The 14,504-nt window shown below is 49.2% G+C and overlaps 1 protein-coding gene across 5 annotated transcripts in view; it reads left to right on the forward strand.

The window, feature by feature from the left end:
• The window catches only part of LOC140421317 (fibroblast growth factor 13-like), an 818,086-nt gene extending 804,164 nt beyond the window's left edge, over positions 1–13,922 (forward strand). For all 5 annotated transcript variants that reach the window (XM_072505962.1, XM_072505965.1, XM_072505963.1 and 2 more), the window contains one exon: positions 12,492–13,922. In XM_072505962.1, coding sequence (XP_072362063.1) covers positions 12,492–12,625 — 134 coding nt within the window. In that variant the 3' untranslated portion in view covers positions 12,626–13,922. The remainder of the gene's footprint in view (positions 1–12,491) is intronic.
• The last annotated feature ends 582 nt before the right edge of the window (positions 13,923–14,504 follow it).

The following is a 14,504-nucleotide window of genomic DNA, read 5'->3' on the forward strand; positions in this document are numbered from 1 at the left end:
TGTCAGGAATGTTTTGGGAAAGGCCTGCGGTGATGCATTCAGTCACATAACAAACAGGCACAACAGCATAACTTGCTGGCCCAGACTTTATATTCATCAACCTGAAACTTCAAGCATTTGATTGTTTAATGTGGGATTGACTGACAAGGGGGACCAGAGCCAGTGAAGGTGGAAGCTCACAGCTGCAGCCAATCAGTTTTCGGGTTCACACTGCACCTGGGTTGAACATCTGAACATACGAAACAGGGGGGAAGCCGACCATTCGGCCCCTCGAGACTGCTCCGCCATTCAACAAGATCATGGCTGTTGTGTTCATAATTCCACATTCCCACCGACCCCGATAACCTTTGACTCCCTTGCCTAACAAGAATCTAGCTACCTCCGCCTTAAAAATATTCAGTGACCCCCTCACCTCCACCACCTTCCAAGGCCAGCAGTCCCAAAGTTGGAGAGAAAACAAATTCTCCTCATTTCTGTCATAACGTCAAGCCCTCATTTTAAATCAGCGTCCCTTAGCTCTGAACATCCATTCCACATTCACCTATTCGGCACCATTCAGGATCTTATCGAATAGAAATAAATCTCATTCCTTTAACCTTGGGCGGGATTCTCCGACCCCCCCGCCGGGTCGGAGAATTGCCGGGGGCTGGCGTGAATCCCGCCCCCGCCGGTTGCCGAATTCTCCGGCACAGGAGATTCGGCGGGGGCGGGAATCGCGCCGCGCCGGTTGGCGGGCCCCCCCACCCCCGCGATTCTCTGGCCCGGATGGGCCGAAGTCCCGCTGCTAGAATGCCTGTCCTGCCGGCGTGGATTAAACCACCTCTCTTACCGGCGGGAGCAGGCGGCGCGGGCGGGCTCCGGGGTCCTGGGGGGGGCGCGGGGCAAACTGGCCCCGGGGGGTGCCCCCACGGTGGCCTGGCCCGCGATCGGGGCCCACCGATCCGCGGGCGGGCCTGTGCCGTGGGGGCACTCTTTTCCCTCCGCCTTCGCCATGGTCTCCACCATGGCGGAGGCGGAAGAGACCCCCTCCACTGCGCATGCGCGGGGATGCCGTGAGCGGCCGCTGACTCACCCGCGCATGCGCCGCCCGGCAATGTCATTTCCGTGCCAGCTGGCGGGGCGGAAATCAGTCCGGCGCGGGCCTAGCCCCTCAAGTTTAGTGCTCGGCCGCTCAAGATGCGGAGGATTCCGCACCTTTGGGGCGGCGTGATGCCGGACTGATTTGCGCCGTTTTTGGCGTCGGTCGGCGGATATCGCGCCGATTACGGAGAATCCCGCCCCAGATGTCAGAACACAACCCGCTCGTTCCAGCTATTGACCGTTTCAAATGTAGGTTGGGAATGTTGCTCCGACCCCGTTTCCAAGTCTCCTCATTTTGATCAGTCCAATGTCTGCACATTGCAGGGTACGATGACATTGGAACCCAGGAACTAGAATCAGACTTGCCTCCATTAGCTGCTACCCAGTGAAGGGGGTGAGATTAGACGAGAAGGTCACTTTTAATTTCTCAATATGATGGCACATCCTTGCTAAGGCTCCAACTTTAATACCAGAGAAAAGCAAAAACCAGGTGCTGGAATCTCAAAAATGGGGCTATGCCCCCAGGCCGGTGTAGAAACGCTGCCGTTTCACTCTTGACTTTCCTTAAAAAAAGTCCTGAGTGATTCTCCTACCTGTAGGGGGCGGGCAGGGCCCCGGAGTGCTTCCCGCAGCTCTGGCTGCGGGTACGGGCCCCCGCACCTCCGGTCGGGAGTCCGCGCATGTGCATGGCGGCGGCCGCACTGTGCGCCATGGCGGACTCGGACCGACATCGACAATGTAGGCCCCGCAAAGATGGCGCGCACCCGCGGATCAGAGCCACCCCATCTCTCCCCCGGCCGCCCATGAGGCTCCGACCCCCCGGTTCTCAATCCCCCCGCCCCCCCCCCCCCCACCAGGGCGGCCGCGGACTGAGTCCGGAGCCGCCACCCAAATTTCCTGACCGGCAATACGTTGTTGGAACCATGCTGTCGGGAACTCGGCCAGTTATGCGTGGAGAATTGCTGGGGGGGGGCTCTGTCAATGGATCCCCAGCCGCGCCGCGTAATCCGCGCGCGAGCGATTCTCCGGGGACAGAATCACGGGAGCAGCGGCGGGCACGATTCCCACGTAAACATCGATTCTCCGCCCCCGCTCCAAACGGGATTTCGGAGAATCCAGCCCCAGTTTCTGAATTACTGTCCAGTTTGAAAGCATTGCAACCGTCAGAAAACCCAGCATCATTCATCCCACCAACTTAATGCTGACTCCTGATGGCTTTGTTTGAGGAACGGTTGGGATTTCCCCTGAGGTCAGGAGTCCTGGTACATTTGAGAAGGAGTGTGGAGGTGCCGGTCCCCAGTAATCCCTGCGGCCTTCAATTTAAAATTTATCTATCACATTTAAATTCTTCCAAGGCCTCGCTCCTCTCTATCTCTGTAACCTCCCCCAGGCCACAATCCTCCAATCTCGGTGCTGTTCCATTTCTGGCCTCTTGCACATCCCCCGATTTCTATCGTTCTCCCACACGCCTTCAACTCCAGAATTCCTTCTCCAAACCTCTCCAGCTTGCTATCTCTCTCTTCCCTCCTTTACAATGCTGCCTCAAATATGCCCCTTCGACCAACCTTTGGCTCCTCAGTCCTCTTCTAACCTTACGTGCGCTGGTGTCATTTAAAAAAACTATCACGCCAACTTTATTACCCATCCCTAAATGCCCTTGAGAAGATTGTGGTGAGCTGCTTTCTTGATCTGCTGCAGTCCAGGTGTAGGTACATCCACAGTGCTGTTAGGGAGGGGGTAAGCACACCCACAGTGCTGTTAGGGAGGGAGTAGGTACATCCACACTGCTGTTAGGGAGGGGTAAGTACATCCACAGTGCTGTTAGGGAGGGAGTAGGTACATCCACAGCGCTGTTAGGGGGGGGTAGGTACATCCACAGTGCTGTTAGGGAGGGAGTAGGTACATCCACAGCGCTGTTAGGGGGGGTAGGTACATCCACAGTGCTGTTAGGGAGGGAGTAGGTACATCCACAGTGCTGTTAGGGAGTAGGTACATCCACAGTGCTGTTAGGGAGGGAGTAGGTACATCCACAGTGCTGTTAGGGAGTAGGTACATCCACAGTGCTGTTAGGGACGGTGTAGATACATTAGGGGGCCGGTTTAGCTCACTTGGATGGACAGCTGACAGGTTCAATCCCTGTACCGGCTGAGGTTATTCATGAAGGCCCCGCCTTCTCAACCTTGCCCCCTTGCCTGAGGTGTGGTGACCCTCGGGTTAAACCACCACCTCAAAGGTGAAAGCAGCCTATGGTCATCTGGGAGTATGGTGACTTTTGAGGCACACGTCTCCTTCTTCTCCCCGGACAGTCTCTCAGGGTCGAGGGTGACTTGCTTCCACTCTGGGGATGTGGGCTCTGCGGTGAATGAATCGTCCAATCCTGGATCCGCAGACTCTGCCACAGGTTTGGCAGCTGGTGTTTGATGAGGTGGGTGGGACGCTCTGGATTCTGCGCTCTCTTTCCGCTGTTTACACTTGGCCTCCGCGTGCTCCACCCTGTGACGCTCGAGGATATTGGCGCCTTCGCGAATGCTTTTTCTCCAGTTTGTGCGTTCTAAGGGAAGCGATTCCCACGTGTCGATGGGGATGTTGCATTTATTGAGGGAGGCTTTCGGACCGTCCTTGCAGCTTTTCCTCTACCCTCCGAGTGATCGCTTGCCATTGCGGAGCTTGCAATAGAGCACTTGTTTCGGGAGTCTTGTGTTGGGCAATGTGACCCGCCATCGTAGCTGGCCGAGCGTGACCAGTGCCTCGATACTGGGGATATTGGCCTGGGAGGGGGCGCTCACGGTGGTACGCCTATCCTGCCAGTGGCTTTGCAGGATTTTGCGGAGGCAGCGTTGGTGATATCTCTCCAGGGATTTGCGGTGTCTGGTGTACATTCTCCATGTTTCTGATGCACACAGGAGGGTGGGGACCACGGCTGCTCTGTACACCATGAGCTTGGTGCTGGGTTTGAGGTCTCGGTCTTCGAACACTCTGTTCCCCAGGCATCCGAAGACTGCACTGGCACATTGGAGTCGATGTTGTGTTTCTTCGTCAATGTCTGCTCGCTCCGAGAGGAGGCTCCCGAGACTTGGGAAGTGATCCACATTGTCCAAGGGCTGACTGTAGACCCTGATAGTCGGGGGGGGCAGTTTTGTGCGGCAGGAGTGGGCTGGTAGAGAATCTTTGTTTTCCGGATGTTTAGTCTGAGGCCCATTCCCTCAGCCTCGGTGAATGCTTCGATGATGGTTTGTAGCTCGGCCTCCGAGTGTGCGCACACACAGGCGCCATCTGCGTACCGCAGCTCTATGACAGAGGTCGGGTGGTCATGGTTCTGGCCTGGAGGTGTCAGAGGCTGAACAGCTTCCCGCTTGTCCGGTAGGTTGGCTCCACTCCAGCGGGAGCTTCAGGGTGAGGGGGTGGAGTGTTGCTGCGAGGAAGCTGGAGAAGAGCGTTGGTGCGATGCCACAGCCCTGTTTGACCCCAGTTTGCACACGTATTTTGGGTCTGTGGTGGTTCCGTTGGTGAGGGTCATCATGCTGCAGGCGGAGGGAGAATGGTGCAGGATTTCTACAGCTGAATTTGTGGAGAATACTCCGCAGTCCCTCACCTCACAGTTGACAGAGTCGAAGGCCTTTGCGAGATTGAAGACAGCCATGTACAGTGCTTGATGCTAAACCCTGCACGTTTCCTGGATTTGTCGCGCGCTGAACATCATGTCCATTCAGCCTCTTGATGGGCGGATGCGGCAGAGATTCAGGGAGGAGCCAGTCACTGGGAGGAGGCAGTTGAGGAGTATTCTTACAATGACCTGTCTCTGGGCCGGAGGCCTCTAACAGCCTGGGAGACCCCCAGATGCTAATACGACAGGTCTATGTAGAAACCAATACTGAATGGCTCCCCGGCGAGCTCTCCCAGACACAGCCTGGGGGGATAGATTTAGGTACACCCACTGTGCTGTTAGGGAGGGTGTAAGTACCGCCACAGTGCTGTTAGGAAGGGTGTAGTTACACCACAGTGCACTTCGGGAAGGTGTAGGCACACCCACAATGCTGTTAGGGAGGGAGTAGATACAGCCATTGTGCTGTTAGGGAGGGTATAGGTACACTCATTGTGCTGTTAGGGTGGGTGTAGGTACACCCAGTGTGCTGTTAGGGAGGGTGTAAGCACAGCCACAGTGCTGTTAGGGAGGGTGTAGGTACACTCACAGTGCTGTTAGGGAGGGTATAGTTACAGCCACAGTGCTCTTCAGAAAGATGTAGGTACACCCACAATGCTGTTAGGGAGGGAGTAGATACAACCATTGTGCTGTTAGGGAGGGTATAGGTATACACTGTGCTGTTGGGGAAGGTGTAGGTACACCCACTGCTGTTAGGGAGGGAGTAGATACAACCATTGTGCTGTTAGGGAGGGTATAGGAATAGACTGTGCTGTTCGGGAAGGTGTAGGTACACCCAGAGTGCTGATAGGATGATAATGATCCAGTGAGTCACTTTGGGCCGTTTTAGGAAGTTAAATATATTATAGATGGCGGGTTTTAACGGACTCGTCGCGCCCAACATAGTGGCGGGGCGAGGCGGTTGAATCTCGTGAGATTTGTGATGCTCGGAATGCTGGGTAAGATCCAGGTCAGCATATTTAGATGATACATTCGTCTCATTTAAATATACATTCGTCTCATTTAAATATACATTCGCCGGATTCTCCCGGTGCCAGAACCCAACCTCCGTGCCTGGGTGACCTCGCCAGAGCACCATTTAGTTCTGGTTTCCACAAACATGGACCAGTCGTAATGGCACCAGGGAGGTCCCCCAAACCATTAAAAACCGCCGGGTGGCTAGGGGCAGCACGGTAGCATAGTGGATAGCATAATTGCTTCACAGCTCCAGGGTCCCAGGTTCGATTCCCGGCTTGGGTCACTGTCTGTGCGGAGTCTGCACGTTCTCCCCGTGTCTGCGTGGGTTTCCTCCGGGTGCTCCGGTTTCCTCCCACAGTCCAAAGATGTGCAGGTTAGGTGGATTGGCCGTGATAAATTGCCTTTAGTGGCCAAAATTGTGCTTAGTGTTGGGTGGGGTTACTGGGTTATGGGGATAGGGTGGAGGAGTGGGCTTGGTGCTCTTTCCAAGAGCCGGTGCAGACTTGATGGGCTGAATGGTCTCCTTCTGCACTGTAAATTCTATGAAAAGGAACAGAGAGTACAACTCTAAAGGAAATCAGCAGAAAAGACCTAAGGTTACAAAAATACTGAAAGGACAAAACTAAAGGCTCTGTATCTGAATGCACGTAACATTCAAAACAGATGAACTGATGACGCAAATAGAATGTGAGAATGGATGTATGTTTTTATTTGGGGGAATATTGTGTTATTTTGCAAAACCGTCTGTGTGTCTGTGCGTGTAAATGATATAATTAAGCTGGGAAATGTTGAATGGAGAACATTTCTCTGGAATAATTAAGAGAAAAGGAGTCAAGGGACGTGACCAGAGACTTCGGCGGGGGGTCGGAGAATGGCCGTTGGCTGCCGTGAATCCCGCCCCCGCCCCCGCCGAAGTCTCTGGTACCGGAGATTGGGCGGGGGCGGGAATCGGGCCGCGCCAGTTGGCGGGACCCCCCGCTCAATTCTCCGGCCAGGATGGGCCGAAGTCCCGCCCAGAAATTGCCCGTCTCGCCGGCATAAATTAAACCTGGTATTTACCGGCGGGACCAGGCGGCGTGGGCGGGGTCCTGGGGGGGGGGGCGCGGGGCGATCTGACCCCGGGGGGTGCCCCCACGGTGGCCTGGCCCGCGACCGGGGCCCACCGATCCGCGGGCGGGCCTGTGCCGTGGGGGCACTCTTTCCCTTCCGCCTCCGCCACGGCTTCCACCATGGCGGAGGCGGAAGTGACTCTCCCCACTGCGCATGCGCGGGAAACTGTCAGCGGCCGCTGACGCTCCCGCGCATGCGCCGCATTTCCGCGCCAGCTGGCGGGGCAACAAACGCCATTTCCGCCAGCTGGCGGGGCGGAAATCCCTCCGGCGTTGGCCTAGCCTCTCAATGTTGGGGATCGGTCCCCAAAGATGCAGAGCATTCTGCACCTTTGGGGCGGCGCGATGCCCGTCTGATTGGCGCCGATTTGGGCGCCAGTCGGCGGCCATCGCGCCGTTGGGGGAGAATTTTGCCCAAGGTGTTTGATGCATACATTTGTAATGAGACTTGTCTTTTCTAAGTAAATATGTAAAGGTTAGGAATTTGCATCTGGGACCTTTCAGCTGTTACATTTCAAAGGGGAATAAGGAACTTTTGCAACTTGGGAAGCTTATTAAAATCTATTTGACCCGAACCCTGGGCCATAGGAAAACATGAAAGATTTTAATATTTTGGAAAAGTTGACTTTAAAGACTGAGGAAAATAACATTGAAGGGTAAAGGATATTTAAGGAGTGATGTTGACTGTGTGAGGAGGAATTGGTAGTTGACTGTGTGAGGAGGACTTGCTGAAAACAGCTGCAGGTTAGAGAAGGTGATGATTTGCCTTCCAGCCAAAGCAGAAAAGTCTTGGGGGCTGTGAAAAGCAGTCTTGTTTCTGAAGATTTCTTGGATTTCGACAGCAGACTGGAAGTGAATTTGAGAGGCCTTTATTAAAGGGACAGGGAGTGGGATTCTCCATCCCGCTAGCCTCGTTTTCTGGCATGGCGGGTCTCCGCTGGCAGCTGCATTCTCCGTTCCCGCAGCCGGCCAATGGGGTTGCCCATTGTGGCCACCCTACTCCGTCGAGAAACTCTATCGGGTGCGCTGCCGACGAAGCGGAGGAACCCGCCGACGGAGAATTTCGCAGGAGAGCTTTGTCTTGGATAATATCACCATTATTTTATGGTTAAGTGTCTATTACGGAGTGTTGCCTGGAGGATGTTTACTTGTGGGCCTGAAGAAGTTGGGAGTCTTTTGGGGGGAATGTTTTGTAAGACTAATTCCAACCATGTAACTGTAATCCCGCGTATTTAAGTTTTCTATTCTTCTTGTTAATAAACACTTTAACTTCAATTTTAAAATCCCAAAAGTGTGGCTGGATTTCCTCCTGCTGAGTTCAGTATGTTTCCATTCCCTTTTCAGAATATTAAAGGGAAAAAGCAATGGTCCGTCAGCCAGGTTTCCCTCTGGGATTTTGTTTGGTCAACAATTTACATCAGTTGTACAAAAAAATTAAATAGCATGGTCTGATGGCCATTTCAGAGACATGGCTGCAGTGTGGCATAAATTGGGATCCCATGACATTTAGGTGAGACAGAAAGTTAGGACAAGGTGGAGGGGTGGCTCTGCTAATTAATGATGATTTTAACATAATGAAATGAATGAAATGAAAATCGCTTATTGTCACAAGTAGGCTTCAAATGAAGTTACTGTGAAAAGCCCCTCGTCGCCACATTCCGGCGCCTGTTCAGGGAGGCTGTTACATATTGGAGAGGGTTGAGAAACCAGGATGTAGAAAGAGTTTGGATAGAGATGAGAAATGATAAAGGCAAGATGTCACTTGTGGAATAGCGTACAGGACATGCAACAGTAACTGTAAGGCAGGACTGGGTTTAAAGTAAGAAATAATGGAAAGTTGTCAGAAAGGTACAGCATTAAGCATGGGGGATTTTAATCTACATTTGACTGGAAAAATAAGATGGCCAAAGATGAGGAATTTATAGAATGTTTTGGGGATACTTTCTTCGAAGAGCACGCTCGAGCACCCACCAGAGAGCAGGCTAGACTGGACCAGGTTTATTGCAATGAGATAGAATTAATTAATTAATTACCTTAACATCTCTAATGATAGAGATGTTCAAATCCTGAGGGGTTTGGGCAGAGTAGACGGGGAGAAACTGTTCCCCCTCGTAAAAGAATCAAGAATGAGAGGGCACAGATTTAAAGTGATTTGCAAAGGAAGTAAATGTGATGTGAGAAAAAACGTTTTCACCCAGCGAGTGGTTGGGATCTGGAATGTTGGGCTGGATCCTCCGATCCTGCAGGATCGGTCTGGTCTTACAACCGGAAAGTCAGCGCCGCCCCCGCACCGATCCTCCCTCCGGTGGGGGGCTAGCAGCCATGCAGCGTAAATCCCGCGGCTTTACCTGCGAATACGGCCGGAGAATGGCCGGGTCAGTGGCCGTACATGTGCACGATGGCGGCCGTGCCGTGCAACATGGCGCCGGCCGCGCCCAGACCCGATCTGCCAAAAACTTCCTGCCCGTAGCCAGCCTCGCCACCCCCGGACCACCCCCCCATTAGTCCCCGTCATAGACCCCTGCCCGCGGAACGGCTCCACTCCGACTGTGGCGGCGCTGGACTCAGTCTGCAGTCCCCACGCGAGATTCCCGAACAGTGTGAGCACACCCGCTCCACACCGTCGGGGACTCGGCCCATCGGGGCGGAACATCGGGGAAGGACCTCAGGCATCGACGATCGGTGAATCCCACCCATTGTGTCTGAAAGCGTGGTGGAGGCAGGTTTAATCAAGACATTCAAGAGGGCATTAGATGATAATTTGAATAGAGACAATATGCAGGGTTACGGGGATGAGGCAGGGGAACGGCACTAGTTCACGATGCTCGTTTGAAAGTCGGTGCAGACAGGGTGGGCCGAATGGCTTCCTTCTGCACAGTAGCAATTCTGTGATTGGCAAGCCTAGGTAGCAGCGATCATAATATTATTTTACATTAAGTTTGAGGGAGAGAACAGTGAGTCCAAGATTAGTATTTTAAACCTAAATAAGGACAATTGTGAGGGCATGAAATGAAAACAAGATAAAATTAACTGATAAATTAGGTTAAGGATAGGTCAATAGGGATGCATTGGTGGACATTTCAGGGGATATTTCAAAATACACAGAATAGATACATTCCAATGAGAAAATAATTTTTAAGGCTAGGACCCATCATCTGTAGTTAAATAAAAGAGTTAAAGATAGTACCAAACGTAAAGAAAAAATATATTTATGCAAGGTTGGGTGGTAGCTCAGAAGATTGGACAGAATATAAAAAACAGCAAAAAATGACAAGATCAATAGGAAGGAAAAATTTAGAGTTCAAGAGAAAGCGTGGTAGAAGTATAAAGCAGATAGTATGAGCCTCTTCAAAGAGAGAGTTAACAAAATGAGTGTTGCTCCCATAGAAAGTGAGTCTAAGGAATTAATAATGAAAAATAAGGAAATGGTACATGAATTGCACAGGTGTTTTGCATCAGTCTTCACTATCGAGGTTACATGCAGCATCCTAGAACTAGCTGTAAATCAGGAAATGGGAGGTGGGGGAGAAAGGCAAGAAAGCTACACTCACCAGGGAAATGGCACTGAGAAAATTGTTGGAGCTGTGTACTGACAAATCCCTAGTCCTGCTGGACTTCTTCCCAGGGTCTTAAAGAAAGTGGCGAGTGAGATAGCTGATGTGCTGGTTTTAATTTTCCAAAACTCCCTAGATTCGGGGAAGGTGCCATTAGATTGGAAAATAGCAAATATGACTCCCTTAATCAAAAAGGGAAAGGGAGTCAGAAAGCAGGAAACTATAGGCCAATTAGCTTAACACCTGTCAGAGAGAAAGTGTTAGAAGCTATTATTAAAGGCATTATAGCTGGACACCTGGAAAAAATCACCGTAAAATCAGGCAGAGTCATACATGGTTTGTGAAAGGAAAATCATGTTTTACCAGTTTATCGGAGTTATTTGAGGAAGTAACTGGTGCTGTGGATAAAGGAGAACCTGTGGATGTACTGTACTTAGATTTCTAGAAAGCATTTGACAAAGTGCCACATCAAAAGTGTTGCTAGACTTCTTCCTGACCAGATCAGGTGTCGGATGTAACATTTGGCATGGTAGAAGATTGCTTAACTGACAGAAGACAGAGCGTATCTATATATGGGTCTTTTCATGGTTGTCAGGATGTAATTAGTGGTGTGCCACAGGGACCAGTCCGGGTCATCAACGTTTTACCATTTAGATAAATAATTTGGATGAAGGAACCAAAGGTACGGTTGCTAAATTTGCAGACGACACAAAGATAGGTAGGAAAGTAGGTCATGAAGAGGACATAAGGAGGGTACAAAAGAATTTTGTTAGGATACCGGACCAGGACCCTGTTAGGATACTGGACAAGAAACTGCAAACAATTTGAAATTTGTAAACTTGTGAGGAAAGGATACTTCACCCCAGGAGTGACGACTCTGACCAATAGGAATCTTTTACGTTAAAATAAACTTTAATTTAAACATAGAATTAACCACAGTATCATCAAAGAAATAGCTTTACACTTAACAGTTAAAGAAAAGGAAAAACCTTAACTCACTATCGACACCTGCCACTATATATATATTCCAACCAGGCAACTTATACAGTTCAAAATCCACTCATAAATAAAGTTAGCAAATAAGGGTTGCTTGCTGTTCTCTGTTCAGACCGTTGGAGAGCGATCCTTTCCAGAACAAACTGAAAATCCTTCTGCCTTGATGATTAAAATCCTCTAGCATACTGCTAAATATACTGACAGACCTGGCTCCACCCATTAATTATATCATCTGTATCCCACTGAGATGTCTCATAACCTGATTAGCTAGGACTAAACACCACTCCCTCATAAATGATTTACACCCTCTGGGAACTTCCTTTCTATCAACAATATTCCATTGAAATGAAAATTGATTATTGCCACAAGTAGGCTTCAAATGAAGTTACTGTGAAAAGCCCCTAGTTGCCACATTCTGGTGCCTGTTTGGGGAGGCTGGTATGGGAATTGAACCGTGCTACTGGCCTGCCTTGGTCTGCTTTAAAAGCCAGCTCTTTAGCCCTGTGCCATCTCTTGTAACAGGTAAATAGTGAAATGATTACCTCATATTTTACAACCCCTTAATCACAACTTTAGCAGTCACACTGCCTGTGTGTATTTTAAACCTGGGCTTTTAATAACATTACTGTCACAAATACAAAATATAACAATTTCTTACAGTCATCTCAATGTAGACAGGCAAAGATCTGGCAAATGGAGTATAATGTGGGAAAATGGGAATTTGGCAGGAAGGATAAAAAAGAAGCTTATTATCTGAATGATGAGAGATCACAGAGCTCTAAGATGCCGTGTGAACTGGGTATTTCAGGACGTGAATTGCAAAGTAATTAGAGCAAGTAATTAGGGAAATTAATATAATGCAATTGCAAGGGGATTTGAATATTAAAACATAGTGAGGATGTGCCTCAGCTATACGGGGCAGGGTTCGGTTGTGTCCACATGTGCCTCCTCCACTCGACATCATTTTACCCTATCAAAATAATCACCAACTTTTGTGTTTATCTAACTTTCCTTTAAATGCATCCTGGGTTGATTGGAATGCAGGACAGACTAGCAGCTCCAATTTTACACCTGCAGTTGGACACATAGATGCTGGTCATGTTAACTAACGGTGATTTCCTCTTTGATTTTCAGTTGCCCTTTACAGAGAACCATCACTACACGAGTTGGCAGAGGTCCTCTCTCGGTCTGGAACACCCACCAAAAGCAGAAGTGCCTCTGCCGTGTTAAACGGGGGCAAGGCGGTGAGTCAGACCGAATCGACGTAGCCGGGTGGAGGCTCGTCCCGTGTCCAGACCAACCACGTACAGACGCCGCCGACATATCACTAGCAGACAGTGTCTTTCTGTTGTAAAAAAAAATGATTCAGGAAACAAGCTACCGAGCTGAGTAAAGTTGCACTCTATCAGCCTTTTAGGTCTTCTGATTTTTCTGTCAGTGGATAAATCCCGATAATTGTAGCCGAGAAAACGCTTGTTCATCTCACCATACACCCGGACAGCCAATGAAACCTCATCTTTGGGATGTGGTGCGGTGGAGGAAACGCCATTTAGTCCCATCGCCAGACCTGTCTCGGGGAAATGAATCATGTTTTTAAAAAATCACAACCTGTTCGCAAGCTGAAAACAAGTTTACCATTCAGCAATGAACCTACACACACGAAAAAAAGAACCAGACCACATTTGCTCTTTGCAGAGGCATGTAGATACCTTTGGGTTTTACTAAAGGAATGAGGAACACACAAAACAAAGTAATTGCATCATGTCCTTGGCTCAATGCTGTTCGGCCCCACTTGATACACTAACCCATCTGTCTCTTTTCTTTAGTCCAATAAGAGTTTTTTGCTACACTGCGGGTCTGCAGATTTTTTATACTCCAACCAATGGATAGGATGGCTTTCAAAAACCAGTCAGGGTTACGAAAAGAGTAACAAACATAAAATGAGCAGGAATTAAGTCAGTGTCTCAGGCGAAGTGGTTAACTTTGAACAACCTGGAGGATAAGGGTTTCTAGATTTGTAGTAATGGCAATCTTATAGTGCAACACCTAGGATACAGAAATCTATCAGTTAGCAAATTGCACCCTCGTGACTCCTCACCTTATGCATTTGCACATTGACCTTGTTGTGGTGGTTTTTATTCTTGGGAAAAAAAACTGTGGGGTTTTGGGTGACTTCATTTTTATAACAATGTGGAAAGTCTTATTTGTAATGCACTCTTGCCAGTCGCTCCTGTAATGTACTGGGCATGGTGGGAATTGTTGAGAATGATGTTCCCTTTGGGCAGTTTACTCTAAGCTCATCCTAGTACACATTACACTGAGGATTGTTGTTATTCTGTCAGTTAGTTTAGATTTTAATTTTTATTTACCTGTTGCATGGGAGAAAGCTGGTATTGGGATAGAGTTGCATGACTTAGGATCTGTGTTTTAAACATGTTGGATAATGTGCTCCAAATATTACTTGGGTTAGAAAGTACGAGCAGCTTTCCTGCTTATGTACTGGTCAGTTGTTTATTATTTGTTGTATACACTAACAGATGCACTGAATAAAACATTTATATGAAAGTATGCTTTAAATGTGTCTTTATTTGTGTACGTGCGTATTGATTTGTCTATGTTTGTGTGTGGATTTATGCTTGATCATGTGTGTTCTGCTGTATTTTGTGTGTTGTTTTTTGGGCACGTGTGTTGCTTGTGTGTTGAACATGCTGATATGTGCGTATCTATCTTGGTGTCATCTGTATATATGTGTGTATCTGTGTCTGCCTGTGTTTGTATCTATCTGTGTGAGTGTGTATCTGTGTGCACGTGTCTGGGTGTGCATGTATGTGTATGCGTGTGTGTTTCTGTGTGTATACATTGATGCCTCATGCTTGAAGTGACCTTTGCAAAATGAATATTTTATTTCAGAAAGAAGTTAAGGGTATGTCAGAGATGGTGCTACAATGCTGAAATAACTGTTCCCTGCCTTGCGATCTCTGACCGTGCTTCCAAGCACGGTGCAGGGTGGGTGAATTCGCCCTGACATGGATTTGCACCATCTGATGTAAATTAGATTTTGCCGCTGTTTACTTTGGAGTGCTAAACCTCTGGTCCTGTTGGAAAGGTCAAACATTTATCAATTCTCCCTTGGGTTTCAGTCCACCG

Source organism: Scyliorhinus torazame, chromosome 5 (genome assembly GCF_047496885.1).
Source record: "Scyliorhinus torazame isolate Kashiwa2021f chromosome 5, sScyTor2.1, whole genome shotgun sequence".
In the NCBI taxonomy this organism is placed as follows: domain Eukaryota; kingdom Metazoa; phylum Chordata; class Chondrichthyes; order Carcharhiniformes; family Scyliorhinidae; genus Scyliorhinus; species Scyliorhinus torazame.